General features: G+C 39.1%; 2 protein-coding genes across 2 annotated transcripts; one reads left to right on the top strand and one right to left on the bottom strand.

Moving 5' to 3' along the window:
* Positions 1–2,423: 2,423 nt before the first annotated feature.
* On the bottom strand, positions 2,424–5,428 carry emc8 (ER membrane protein complex subunit 8). Its single transcript, XM_084159599.1, has 5 exons — positions 4,912–5,428; positions 4,547–4,623; positions 4,382–4,451; positions 4,184–4,278; positions 2,424–3,446 (listed from the first exon to the last, which is right to left on the bottom strand). Exons 1-5 carry the CDS (start codon positions 5,122–5,124, stop codon positions 3,287–3,289), a joined length of 615 nt encoding a protein of 204 aa, XP_084015725.1. The 5' UTR covers positions 5,125–5,428; the 3' UTR covers positions 2,424–3,286.
* Positions 5,429–6,536: 1,108 nt separating this feature from the next.
* On the top strand, positions 6,537–14,196 carry cox4i1 (cytochrome c oxidase subunit 4I1). Its single transcript, XM_084160336.1, has 5 exons — positions 6,537–6,926; positions 9,294–9,370; positions 9,736–9,900; positions 13,494–13,625; positions 13,892–14,196. The coding sequence occupies exons 1-5, from the start codon at positions 6,895–6,897 to the stop codon at positions 14,026–14,028; spliced, it is 543 nt and encodes a 180-aa protein (XP_084016462.1). The 5' UTR covers positions 6,537–6,894; the 3' UTR covers positions 14,029–14,196.
* Positions 14,197–14,602: the final 406 nt, after the last annotated feature.

Genomic DNA, 14,602 nt, shown 5'->3' with positions numbered 1-14,602 from the left:
TGTTATTTATTACTGTTTTTACCATGATAACTATCTATTAATCATTACGTTGAATGCTGTTAACAATAATGTTAATGCTATAATATTATTTGTGCTATAATGGCGATTAACTTTATTCATTTTTGTCTACAGATATGCTGTATTCTGAATTTGACTCAATTCCCTCATAAATTTACCACCTTTTTTTCCTTAGTAAACCATTAATAAGGTCAAGCAAACCTGCCGTTTCCAAGTGGAAAAAGCATCTACTTTATTTTTTCCCATAGAAATAACAGCATTCTCCATGCACTGTAATTTAATCATTGATAAGAGCTATTGATAAAATATAGGTAAATGAGGAATCCGTTTGGAGAAGGGGATGGTAAATAGACATACCAATTGTTTTATATGATTTTCCCTTATGATCCCTGGAGACTAATGTGAAACCAGTCACATGGAAGCAAACAGAAAATCATATAAACGCGAACAGTGAAATCGGCTATAAATAGCTGTGCCGTTATTCAGAATTGTAATTGTGTGCCCTCACAATTTACGTGGATGAAATTTGGAGACCCAAGCTATAGGCTTCTGTAGGGCTGAGCCTGCCGAGTTGATGAATGCGCTTTAGAATGTTTTATTTATATACCCGGGCTTTTCTCAATTTTATTTTACAATTTGTATCATGTTAAATATTAGCCACTATCAGGAGCCACCGTCAGTAATACCTACATACATTTATAACTGTCATTTTAGTGTTCGTTTTCTTCAATTTCTAGCTGACATTTTGGATCATTCCATTCCATTTACCTTTCTTTCCTGTCACTCCTATGTAGTTATTGCAGAGGGTCGCTAGCATTAGTGGATCATATTAGGGTAACGTTGTGCAATAATGTGGGACATGTAGCCTATTTTAATTTTTATGGAACTCAAACCACATATACCCATTGTCATACAGTTCCATGGTTAGTGACGATTAGGGTAGATTAATAGGACTATTGTTCAAACCTTATTGTCCACTTTTTTCCACCTTCCAATATTTAATGGATTGAACTCGAATATGACAATTTTCAGGATGAATCAAACCACTTTATTTTGGATTCATCAATATATTTTGTGCATAAAGGCTCTCAAAACCTGTTTTTTAAATGATTCATACATACTTTCCTAACCCTAAAATGTGCCTAAATAATCTACAAGATCAGTGTATTTTAAAATCGACCAGATGGTGCTGAAACGGAGACGAATATCCATATATTTAGATGTCTTTCTTTCATTGATCCCTATATTCTGAGCCCCTTCTCTCTATGTTTCCTAGTTTGTCTACACAATTCGAATTAAAGGTACACCGTATTTAAAGGGATGGCTTAAGCTAAATGTACTGTAAACCCTATTGAATGAAAACTCCACTAGAAAATCTGTTGGCCAGCAAGTGGGAAGGTTTCAGCGTTGAATTAAATGTATTCGGCACATGCAAGGGAACCACCTCAAATGTTCTACTGCTTGAGCTCCTGTTCCGCTTATAGAATATTAGCTCAAAAGTATTGTGGAGCTCCTGCACCTAAATGTAAACAGTAATGGCACCCAAAATGAGTACTAACACCTATTTCAGTCCAAGCACTGGGTAAATCTGAATACTAACTACTTAGAAGTGCTTAGGAAAGGCATGTTTAAGAAAGGCGTACATTTCCTGTCGGAATCGGGCCCTATGGTAGTAGTTCCATCATATTTTCTGATAGGTTATGGACAGTTCTTCAGGGTAGGGGCTCTTTCAGGAATCAGTTTTTCACCATAACATTTGTCATGGCCTCTTACTTCTATCAGAGATGGTTTAGAATGAACTTTTCTATTCCATTCTCAGCTTCTATATCTTGTCTTTTTGGACCCTCATAGATTGGAAAGTATTTTCCGGCATCACAGTGTTTGAGGCGTCACTACAGACCCAGGGTTGATCCCGGGCTGTGTCACAACTGGCTGTGACTGGGAGTCCCATAGGGTGGCGCACAATTGGCCCAGCATCGTCCGGGTTAGGGGAGGGTTTGGCCGGGGGTGCTTTACTTAGCTCATTACGCTCTAGCGACTCCTTGTGGCGGGCCGGGCACCTGCAGGCTGACTTCGGTCGTCAGTTGAACAGTGTTTCCTCCGAGACATTGGTGCAGCTGGCCTTGGGTTAAGCAGGCAGGTGTTAAGAAGCGCGGTTTGGCAGGTCATGTTTCAGAGGATGCATGACTCGACATTCGCCTCTCCCGAGCCCGTTGGGGAGTTGCAGCGATGAGACAAGATTGAAATTGGGGGGTAAAAAATAAATAAAAATGGAAAGTATTTTCCATTAATATCCACTGTATGCTGTCTCAACCCAAAGTGATGGAACACTGTGGATCCCTCAAGTGTGTAGGGCAGCGCTTGGGTAAGGGAGTGATTTTAGAAAAAGGCATAAAAAACATGCACAATATCTGAAAAGTTACATTTTATTTGTACATTCAGTCCAAACAATTTTTTTTACAAAAAGGTTTAATATATAAAAACCTCAAAAACGATTTTATTTAGGCTTTTATATCGTAACCCAACCCAAAATATGTAATTAATGAATCAATATTAATAACATGGACATTTAGCAGATTTTTTTTATCCCAAGTGACTTACAGTTTATTACCTATCCAATAACAAACTTTTATTCAGCAATTAAAGTAAAGAATAATCAGATAATCTTTTAACAAATAAATACTAAGCTATCTCTTATAAGAAAAACAGTTATCTGAGAATATAAACATTAAGACTTAATAGGTAGTGAAATAAAAAAACATAACATATCTCGTTTAGTACAATTCTGTAATATTTCAATAAGTCAAATCTCAGAACAATAATTTATAATGACTATCATCTCTTTAAGACTACTATTTCTGAAGAACCTAAATTATTAAATATAAGTCAAAATAAATTATATTCATTTTTCCCTACAATTCAGAATTACGCATACATCTTCACTAACTATTAGCATACAAAAACCATACTCAAAAAATGAGAAAGAAAATGAACACATGTTGCATTGAACGACACCAAGGTCTTGATCACCTTGATCCTCCCTACTTCGGGAACAAAGATCCCAATGGTACCCGTGTCCTGCTTACCCATGAAAATACAACTGGCCAGTGCTCTGAAAGCTCTCTTCCCTGTGAGAGCAATTCACTGGGAACAAAGACTTAGCATTCAGCCCTTTGCATTCCTGCGCTACAGTAGTAAAGGGCACGTCCAACGCCGTTTTGGCCGCAATGTCTTTGTCGAGTGCAGTGCAGTCACTCGGCTGGGAGGCTTAGCACAGGTGCAGCACAGACTTGTTGATCTCAGGGTTGGTCCAGTCATTCCTGAGGTCGTCTAGGTGATTGTCGAAGTCGATCAGGCTCTCGTAGGACCTGCCCTCCAGCAGAGCCGACGTGATCTTCTGAGCCTCACACCAGTCCTCAAAGCAGTCCCTGGATACACACACAAACCAACACTCCAGAACCTCAGCTTCACGTTCGAGAATCACAAATCCAATCACATTTGTCACATGAGCCGAATATAACAGGACAATGACCCAAAGCACAGCCCTAAACTATGCAATAACTATTTAGGGAAGAAGCAGTCAGCTGGTATTCTGTTTATAATGGAGTGGCCAGCACAGTCACCGGATCTCAACCCTATTGAGCTGTTGTGGGAGCAGCTTGACTGTATGGTACATAAGAAGTGCCCATCAAGCCAATCCAACTTGTGGGAGGTGCTTCAGGAAGCATGGGGTGAAATCTCTTCAGATTTCCTCAACAAATTGACAACTAGAATGCCAAAGGTCTGCAAGGCTGTATTTGCTGCAAATGAAGGATTCTTTGACTAAAGCAAAGTTTGATGGACACAATCATTATTTCAATTAAAAATCATTATTTCTAACCTTGTCAATGACTACATTTCTTATTAATGTTGCAATGCAAGACTGCAGTGTTGCAATACGGTGTGCAAGGCCGACCATAGAATTACATATTAGAACTCATATTAGATCCAATTAGTAATTTAATAGGATCTCTGAGAGGTGACAGCCTGTGTATATGGTATAGCGGTTAAGACTGTCAAATGTCTGCACGTCCAAATCTTTTTGGATAAATGGCTGTTCAGTAGCTGTGATATATCTAGCCCACATGACATATTAGGACAGTCCTATCTGCTCAGGAACACTTACACATTACAGTCCCTGCATTTCCACTTGTTTTCATGGTGGTCATAGATGGCTAATATGGGCTCATAGCAGCCCATGGTGAATCTGGTGCTGTCCACCTGAGGAAAACAACATTATTAGAGATACAGTTGTCAGTGTAGGTCTTATGTGTGAATTCAGTAATGTGGCAGTTCTGATATTGGTCGGCTGATAGAGGATTACCATAATCATTGCTGCTTCGCTGAAGTTCTCTGCAATTCTGGCCGCAACTCTTTCAGCAACCTGGTTAGGTCTGTGGGGGTCAAAAGAAGATAGAGTACATTGTGTATCATATCAACACAACTCTCCACAGAACTTGAAAGGGATCCTGTATCAAAATCTTGTTACCTGAAGTCCTTTGTGCGCTCGTTGGCTTGGTAATACCCAGCTATGACATATTTGTTCTCTTTACACCACGTGTCAATCTGGAAGTGGGGAAAGAAAAAAATATTAGCTTGTTTGACATTAGCTGACTAAACTCAACTCCATGGTGAAGGAAGTTTCTGATAAACTCCACCAATGGACAAGTACATCAGAAACTTCCTTCACCATAATGTTGACATTAGCTTGACATGTCAGCAGGATTGACAGCTGTTAATGAACTTCTACTTCAACAGGCCCAGAACTTGCAGTGGTGAAAATGCAATGGAATAACATGAAAAATGTTGAAACATTACATGTGAATAGAAGATAAAGACTTTCAATTCACTCACCAATGTAAGTGCCACTTCCAGCATAGGTGCCAATGCAAGCGTGCCGTGGAATAGTGGTATACAATCCACGCAGAGGATTGGAGTGGAATGGCTGTCTTTCTTCTTCTCCTTCTGTTTCTCAGCAACCAGCAATCCGTTCACGGCACAATGAGGATATTTAGCAGCATGCAAAAGCATCTTGCAATAAGCCTGAGTTGTCAATTTAATACTCATTCTTATTTCCAGATAAACACTAAACTAGTTAATTGTACAAGGATGGTCTAGAGACTGCTAGTTTGACAGCTAGCCAACGTATATCATTCCCGATACAACAGAGAGACCGTGACAGCTCTGGTTGAATACGGTATTCGAGTCTCTAATAACTAGCTACCTACATAAAGGTTACTTTTTGTGAATGCTACAGTGCATTAATGTTATATATTGGTCAAGACGGTAACGTTATATCCTACTACAAATTCACGCTGCTTGGCTTCTCGTTGGTGGTTTGCACCGGTATCGTAAACACTCACACCGCTGTAAAGCATGAAGCAGGCAAGAATAGATAAATACTTCCGGGTCACGGATTTTTGGAATCCTTCAGAATAAATGTCCAGCCCTGTATACTTTGCAAATGAATAACTAGGGCGAAAAATATGGGAAAATAGCAAAATTATCGATATATTTTATACTACTTATCATACAAAGAATAATCAAAAGTAATTATATAAGATATTATGTTGTTTATTTGTTGATGTTTTTTTTTTTTTTTTAAGCCTAAACGCATACTCATTTATTGCACCTTACAAAATAATCTGTATGTTGTGGCCCATCTTAAATCCAATAGTTTTTTTTTTATATTGGACACACATATTGTACCTATCTGTACGTTGTGCCACAGTAAAAGGGGTCCATTCTACTCAGGAGCACATATCGTTTCCAAATCCACAGAGTTTACACCCAGAGGAGCATCGTTGCTGATTTGGTGGCCCTGATAGAGAGCCCATCAACTTAAATCCAATGTCCAATATGAAAAAACTATTTGATTTAAGTTGATGGGCCACTCTATAAGGGCCGCCAAATGAGCAGCGACACTCCTCTGGGTGTAAACTCTGTGGATTTAGACATTTGAAGTGCTGCTAAGTAGAATAGACCCCCCTTTTTACTGCGACACAATTTACATGAAATTGTGTACTACTGTGCAATAAGAAAAACGTACTGGACAGTGTTCAATACGAAAGGGCCAATTAACAATTGGATTTAAAAGTGTTTTCTAAAGTTGATTATTATAATAATAATAATAATATTATTATTAATATTGTTATTACAATTATTATTAATAGTAACATTATAAATCATGTTTTGTTATTTATTACTGTTCTTACCATGATAACTATCTAGTAATCGTTACTTTTAATGCTGTTAACAATAATATCAATTATTTGTGCTATAATAGCGATTAACTGTATTCCTTTTCCACAAAATTCTTAGTCTTCTAACTTTTCCTCATAAAATGTTACGCATTTCGAACATTTGTACTATTTTTCACGATCTTCATTTTGGAACTTTTATTTTGAAGGAAAATCGCCGCGGTCACGGCCTTATTCTTGCTAGGTCTTGCTTATTCTTGCTGGTGGAACGAAGGTAGCACACACCCGGGTTGAGAATCCCACGCGTCCCACACCATATGACAGGCCACAAACACCATTTTGGTTCATCTCAAGGCACACGGCGTGACAGGAAGAATACCAATGCTGCGCCAACATGGTAGCGAATGAACACTAGTTTCGGTACATTAACGTCGTAAAAGTTCAAATTCAATTGCACAGCGAAATGAATCACAGCTCACATTATTTTACAAATACATTTTACTATTTATATAATAGTGAAATTCAAATCGTATATTATAAACATCGTTTTACACTATGACAATATGACCGATTGACCTTCCATAGTTTCCCATAATCCCTCACCAGTTACGTATTTCCGGTTAATCACACTTGCTTTATGGTTTTGGAGCGTCGCCGAAAGGATAACAAGTAAGAGATGGCGGGTGGATTTTCTAAATTATTAGACGTCTGAAATACAGCTATCATAGAATATATTATATAGGTTTTAATGAAGATAAACATGCTACATATCTGCTGTGTAATCAGCAATGGATTTGTCAATGTTTCCGAGAGAGCCGAGTGAAGAGATGTGACATTGAGAAGAGAGGCAGACAAGACGAGGCGAATAGGCAGTGGTTGGCTCCATGGACTGTCAAGGCTAGGCTAGCTAGCTTCCTAGCTAACATTCCTGTGTGCCCTGTAGTCTGTTTAGTGGGTATTCCTCCTCATAGTCGTGTAATGTTACTGTGGAGTTTAGACCGGAGCAGGAATATTACAAAAAGGAATCTAATGTTGGACGTCTATGTATTTGACCTTGTGCCAGTTAGCGATGGATTAGCATTAGGCCCCGTGTAGCTCAGTTGGTAGAACATGGCGCCTGCAACGCCAGGGTTGTGGGTTCGATTCCCACGGGGGGGGCAGTATGAAAAATAAATAATGTATGCACTCACTAACTGTAAAAGTCGCTCTGGATAAGAGCGTCTGCTAAATGACTAAAATGTAAATGTAAAATGTTAGCTTGAGTGTGATCATTCTAGCTAGCTAACGTTTGAACCAATGATGTGTATAAACCCCGGATGCCTGAAGTGGCGCTGTATTGAAGCCACCGTGCAGCCATCTTGGTACTCCTCCTCAATTGTAAAAAAATATTTTGGAAGCTATAGAAATGCATTTATTAATGTTTACATTCGTTTTTGACACGTTCATTATATTAGGCACCTTAATGCATACTTTTAAATTACATTGTGAGCTAAACCTAAAAAATATAATATGAAGAAATATATATATATATATATGAAAACATTTTCCTTAAAGTATTTTTTTTTAGAGGGTGCTAATGTTACTGTCCCCACTACAACAACAAAAATACTTAAATACATGTAATTTTATCCTTGAAACACTTAATTGAAATACTGTAGAATTCCATTCATTCCTATGGCTGACTGCTCCTACTAGGGAGTGCCAATATGGCCGACCGGTGGCTTCAAACCCTCTCAATAACCAATACATAGCATCACCAATCCAGGGTTTATATACGTCATTGGTTTGAACTAGTACCTGGGCTTGAAGAGACTATGAATATGACATCTCCTCTGACGTCCAGATCCTTCAATTCAAAGTCCCATTAGCCAGTTCTGCAAATGTTATGTCAAAAACGTTCGGTACTCAACAATATATGGAGTTTCATAGAGCAACTATCGTCATTACTGCCGTTACTCATGGTATGTACTTCCAAAAAAGGTCAAAGAAAAAACAAAATCAATGATCTTTCTGGATGCTGTACTGCGGCTGGATCAGCCGACCTGCGTGTGGGAGTAAGTAAGGTGTATTTGGCGCATGCACACTTGGTAAATATTTTCCTATATATACTTTTTTTTTACTTTTTTTGGAAGTACATGCCATGCGTAACATAAGTTATTACGATAGTTCTGCGAAACTCCATATTTTGATGAGTACCGAACACATTTTGACATAATGTTTGCAGAGCTGACTAATGGGACTTTGAACTGAAGGATCCTGGGTTTCGGAGGAAATCTAGTCATATTCATTCTCTCCTGAAGCCCAGGTACTAGTTCAGCTAACGTTAGCCTAGGTTGAAATTAACAACTCATTATTTTCAACATGGACGTTAGCTAGCTATCTAACTATTATAATAATAATAATAATATGCCATTTAGCAGACGCTTTTATCCAAAGCGACTTACAGTCATGCGTGCATACATTTTGTGTATGGGTGGTCCCGGGGATCGAACCCACTACCTTGGCGTTACAAGCGAGCCAGTCTAACGTTACAATGGAAATGTTTGATTAATGTAAGCTTGAAATGTCCACTGCAGATGGATGGCTAAATTGAACGATGGCTAGCTATGTTTAGTTTGCTAGGCAACTTTCTAGCTTAGACATTTTTGCTGCGTAACTTTATCTAGGTTAAGGTAGCTAACTAAGTGGCAAGCAAGCTTTTCCTCTTTTTTTGTTGTTGTTGCCAGTTCTGTTTCTTTGATTGTATTTGTTACAAAAACTGGTTTCTAGCAATGTGTGTATGGGAGGTGACAATAACTAGTTGCTAAATGTATGATTAGGGAGATGTGCAGTTTCATAAATTCTTGTTGAACTGTTGCTATTTTTCTATTTATAAAAACGTAACCACACTATTTTACAAAGACTTGATGGCTAGCCGCTAGGCTATAGTTTCATGTCATCAGAATAACTTATCGGCGATTCGTTGATCAGTAATGTTTTGTTACAGTAGTAGCTAGCTATATTTAATCATTTTCTCATGTATGTTATTTTTTTCAGAATGCTGGCCACCAGAGCCCTTAGCCTTGTTGGCAAACGTGCAATTTCCACATCAATATGTGTACGTGGGGGACATGGTGAGTGATTATGTTGGCAGCACACACCAAATACTTGACCTTCATGGTATGGACCTTTAAAGCCACTCTCTGTAAATTGTACCTACCACTAAAAAGTTGACAAACAAATGTAAACAATGGATGAATACACCACCACCAGCATGGTTTGGAGATATACAGGAATCAGACAATACCATCTTATTGTAGAATAAGATATTACAGCTTTATTAGGTAAGCTAAAAAAGCAGTTATGCGGCTCCCAAAGGCACACAGTATGTATTTGCCTATGCACGTATTTGCTAAGCAGGTCCTATGCAGGTTTGAATACATGTATTTATTGGTTATGTGTGTCAGTCCTATGTAGTAACATGGTGAGTTTCCTGCAGGTGTTGCCAAGGTGGACGACTACGCTCTCCCATGCTACTTTGACAGGCGGGAGAACCCCCTCCCCGACGTCCAGTTTGTGACCGAGCTGAGTGCAGCGCAGAAGTCCTTAAAGGAGAAGGAGAAGGGCTCCTGGGCTACACTCTCCAACGAGGAGAAGATTGCATGTAAGTGGTTTTTACCCTTTTGTTTTTGTCCGTTTTGTTGTCGCAAGGTAAATGCTTACTCAAATAAAACAAAACTGCTATTGCATAGTTGTTTGGCTATCTGTTCTGTTAGTAAGGATGTAACAATTCACTGATACGCATCAGACCCCGGTTCAAATGTTTAAGATGCGAGTGCATCGGTCCGTGGGAGGCCAAACCGATCCATATGAAGCATGCATTGGTAAGAACCAATTCAAACGTTACAAATCGCCGGTTCCCTAACGTTTATTACTCTTTTTTTTTTTTTTTGCCTTATTCCGAAAATACCTCATCTGTTGTGACTGAATTGATGTGTCCTCTTCAGCCTATCAAACTTTTATGCATGTCACTGCGTATGATATTGATCTACAAGTCAGATAACTGTGCGCACAGTGCGGGAGACACAGCTGCACGCGCCAACGAGAGGTAGGCCTACCCTAACCCTGTTCGTAGGCTACAGCTGCACGGCACATTCAGCATTCAGATGTTTTTAAAATGGCTTTCGAATTATTCAGTCATAGGCTTTATTAATTGAGGGACAACCAATATAATTTGCTGGGTCATTAGCTAGGTTTCCATCTAATTTGCGACAGATTTTCATGCAAATATTCTAAAATCCGCATAAAAACAATTTTCCCAATAGATGTTTCCATCAAATTGACTTGTTGGTGATAAAAGGCTCTGTGTGATGACGTAGTGCACATAAAAATAGCTTTTACGGTTAAATTCCCACATACCGAACAAAAAACACAAGTTAAATGGGTTTCCATCGCATTTTCAACTCTACTGATGGTTTTCTCACAAAAAAAATTATATTGCGTTATATAGCGAGTGTGCCCACTCTAGTATTGGCACATGCGCTCTAGCCAACAGCTCACAGATACAGTGCAGGTATAGCCTACTTGAGATTATTATGGACAAAAGAGCAAGATTATTTTTCTTTGTCACAGCAGCCAAGCATCGATGATCATGTCACCAGAATAAGACCCTCGATATTTATTGGAAAGGAGGATCAAGCTCATCACCTGCACTTTCACCACCCTGTGAAGTTAATCATAATTCATTGAATCTGTATTCTAATAAACTGCATGCTTTCCCGACGAGTCGTAGTGGAAGGACCACACAACATTTCATTGCGTGACTCCAAGTTTACTTCGATATGATGGTTATTATAGTAATATTTGTGCATAAAAGGATTTCCACCGTCATTTCTTGCATAATTTTACAGACACAAAGATCCCACCTTGTCTAGCCTGTTTTGTTTTTGGAAAGTTCACCGACAAATGTTCTGTTTCCATCAGGCCTGTCATGACATTATTTTGGACCGACATGTACTTCACTTGCATAAAAAGGTTGGATGGAAACCTGGTTTGTGTTGCCAAACGCGCTGTAGAAAATGGTTTTACTGGCAGAGCTACAGTTGAAGTCGGAAGTTTACATACACCTTAGCCAAATACATTTAAACTCAGTTTTTCACAATTCCTGACATTTAATCCTAGTAAAAATCCCTGTCTTAGGTCAGTTAGGATCACCACTTTATTTTAAGAATGTGAAATGTCAGAATAATAGTAGAGAATTATTTATTTCAGCTTTTATTTATTTCATCACATTCCCAGTGGGTCAGAAGTTTACATACTCAATTAGTATTTGGTAGCATTGTCTTTAAATTGTTTAACTTGGGTCAAACATTTCGGGTATCCTTCCACAAGCTTCCTACAATAAGTTGGGTGAATTTTGTCCCATTCCTCCTGACAGAGCTGGTGTAACTGAGTCAGGTTTGTAGGCCTCCTTGCTCGCACACGCCTTTTCAGTTCTGCCCACACATTTTCTATAGGATTGAGGTCAGGGCTTTGTGATGGCCACTCCAATACCTTGTTGTCCTTAAGCCATTTTGCCACAACTTTGGAAGTATGCTTGGGGTCATTGTCCATTTGGAAGACCCATTTGCGACCAAGATTTAACTTCCTGACTGATGTCTTGAGATGTTGCTTCAATATATCCAAATAATTTTCCTTCCTCATGATGCCATCTATTTTGTGAAGTGCACCAGTCCCTCCTGCAGCAAAGCACCCCCACAGCATGATGCTGCCACCCCCATGATTCATGGTTGGGATGGTGTTCTTCGGCTTGCAAGCAGCCCACTTTTTCCTCCAAACATAACGATGGACATAACGAGGACATTTCTCCAAAAAGTACAATCTTTGTCCCCATGTGCAGTTGCAAACCGTAGTCTGGCTTTTTTATGGCGGTTTTGGAGCAGTGGCTTCTTCCTTGTTGAGCGACCTTTCAGGTTATGTCGATATAGGACTTGTTTTACTGTGAATATAGATATTTTTGTACCTGTTTCCTCCAACATCTTCACAAGGTCCTTTTGCTGTTGTTCTGGGATTGATTTGTACTTTTCGCACCAAAGTACGTTCATCTCTAGGAGACAGAACGCGTCTCCTTCCTGAGCGGTATGACGGCTGCGTGGTCCCATGGTGTTTATACTTGCGTACTATTGTTTGTACAGATGAACTTGGTACCTTCAGGCGTTTGAAAATAACTCCAAAAGATGAACCAGACTTGTGGAGGTCTACCATTTTTTTCTGAGGTCTTGGCTGATTTCTTTTGATTTTCTCATGATGTCAAGCAAAGAGGCACTGAGTTTGAAGCTAGGCCTTGAAATGCATCCACAGGTACACCTCCAATTGACTCAAATGATGTCAATTAGCCTATCAGAAGCTTCTAAAGCATGACATCATTTTCTGGAATTTTCCAAGGTGTTTAAAGGCACAGTCAACTTAGTGTATGTACACTTCTGACCCACTGGAATTGTGATGCAGAGAATTATAAGTGAAATAATCTGTCTGTAAACCGTTGTTGGAAAAATGACTTGTGTCATGCACGAAGTAGATGTCCTAACCGACTTGCCAAATCTATAGTTTGTTAACAAGAAATGTGTGGAGTGGTTGAAAAACAAGTTTTAATGACTCCAACCTAAATGTATGTATACTTCCGACTTCGACTGTATGTAGGCTACCGGAGTGGACACAACTCACATCTTGCTGATTGCACATCTAACTGCTGATTGGGGCTTTTTGGTTGCCAGGTTCACCTTACAAATTGTTGTTACTTCTGCTTTAAATAGTCAGTGCATTTGGTCATTTTTACATGAACAGTGTAAAGGTGTAATTTCATAAGGACAGCAATAATATTTGCCAGCCACACTGGTCGGAACGGGAGAAGAGCGCAGCTCTCCGTAAAGTTCCAAAAGTCAAAACCATTTGCTTTTGAGACGGGTGAAATCCAAAGCTGCATTATATTAATTGGCTATGTATGTCATAGCTCATTTCTAATATTAAAATGTTACTAGCTCCAAATAAACAAATCTGCTATATGACAACTTAATCAGTGGGTGTGATGAGGATTTAAAAAGTGGGGGACAAAAACATTAATTGATTAATTTAGAATTGAAAATGAATGTTTATCCAACAATTGTTTGTGCATCACATCGATATGTTACACTAATTACATCTAATTGCACCAAATCGTTATTATCTAACCAAAGTCTTACATTTTGTCTTTACTGACAGTGTACCGCATTAGCTTCAAGCAAAGCTTCGCAGAGATGAACGAGGGCACAAAGGAGTGGAAATCGGTTATCGCAGGAATGTTCTTCTTTATTGGCATGACCGGACTGGTCGTGCTATGGCAGAGGAAGTTTGGTATGTCTTGTAATAGGAAAAGGAATAGGAATATTTGGCCATCAGTGCCCCTTCAAAAAAATGGGTTGCATGTCTTCTCTGCCCAGTGTATTGCCTCAACCATAATTGTTATAACTGACAAGTAACCAGTTGTTATTGTTAAACAGAATATGTTCTCAATTATGTTTACCTTGGTAGATAAACGTTCAATACAGACTATTAGAGAATAGATGTTCATAGGTATACTTTAAGGCAGAGCCTAACAAGCTGTGTCTGTCTCGCTGCAGTGTACGGACCTGTCCCCCCCACCTTTGAGTCAGAATGGAAAGAGAAGGAGTTGCAGAGGATGCTGGACATGAGGATCAACCCCGTGGAGGGCTTCTCTGCCAAATGGGACTATGAGAACAAGGAATGGAAGAAGTAAACCAACCATCCAGAGGACCACATTACATACCATGACACCAACAAACATACCAATACTCTTGTCTGTATTTATCTATTGTCCACATTACCTCAGTCAATATGTTTTGGAAGGCCTCTTCCTCTTAAGGTTATCATGTATTATAGAGCAAAATAAAAGTTATTATGTTTACCCAATAGTATGTCTCCTTCTTTGCTGTTATACTACCATGTTGTGGAGGGTTAAACGCCACTGGAGGAGTAGGCCCTACATGCCAATTATATGTGTAGGGCTTACTAGTACAATGAACATCATAAAAATAGCCTAGGTGTGATTTTTCCACATCCATGGATTTACCCTGTTTTTAAACCTGACAAGACTTGTTTCCTTGCCTCTTATCTAATTGTGTTTTAAAATCGGACTAGGGTCAAAAAGTGGTGAAGCGCCATGTAGTTAGTTGCCATTTTTAAGGAATGCATGCTGTAGTCCTGGATTAGGCTATGGCAAGCATTTGTGGGTTTACAGGAATTAAAAAAGCTAAAAGGCATTTCAATACTTGAAATGCTTGTCGTTAGGACCTAGTACAAAGCAGTAGTAC

This window comes from Coregonus lavaretus, assembly GCF_964263955.1.
Source record: "Coregonus lavaretus genome assembly, chromosome: 4".
NCBI lineage: Eukaryota > Metazoa > Chordata > Actinopteri > Salmoniformes > Salmonidae > Coregonus > Coregonus lavaretus.
Note: the sequence above shows the minus strand (reverse complement) of the source record. Positions and strands in the feature narration are given on the sequence as shown.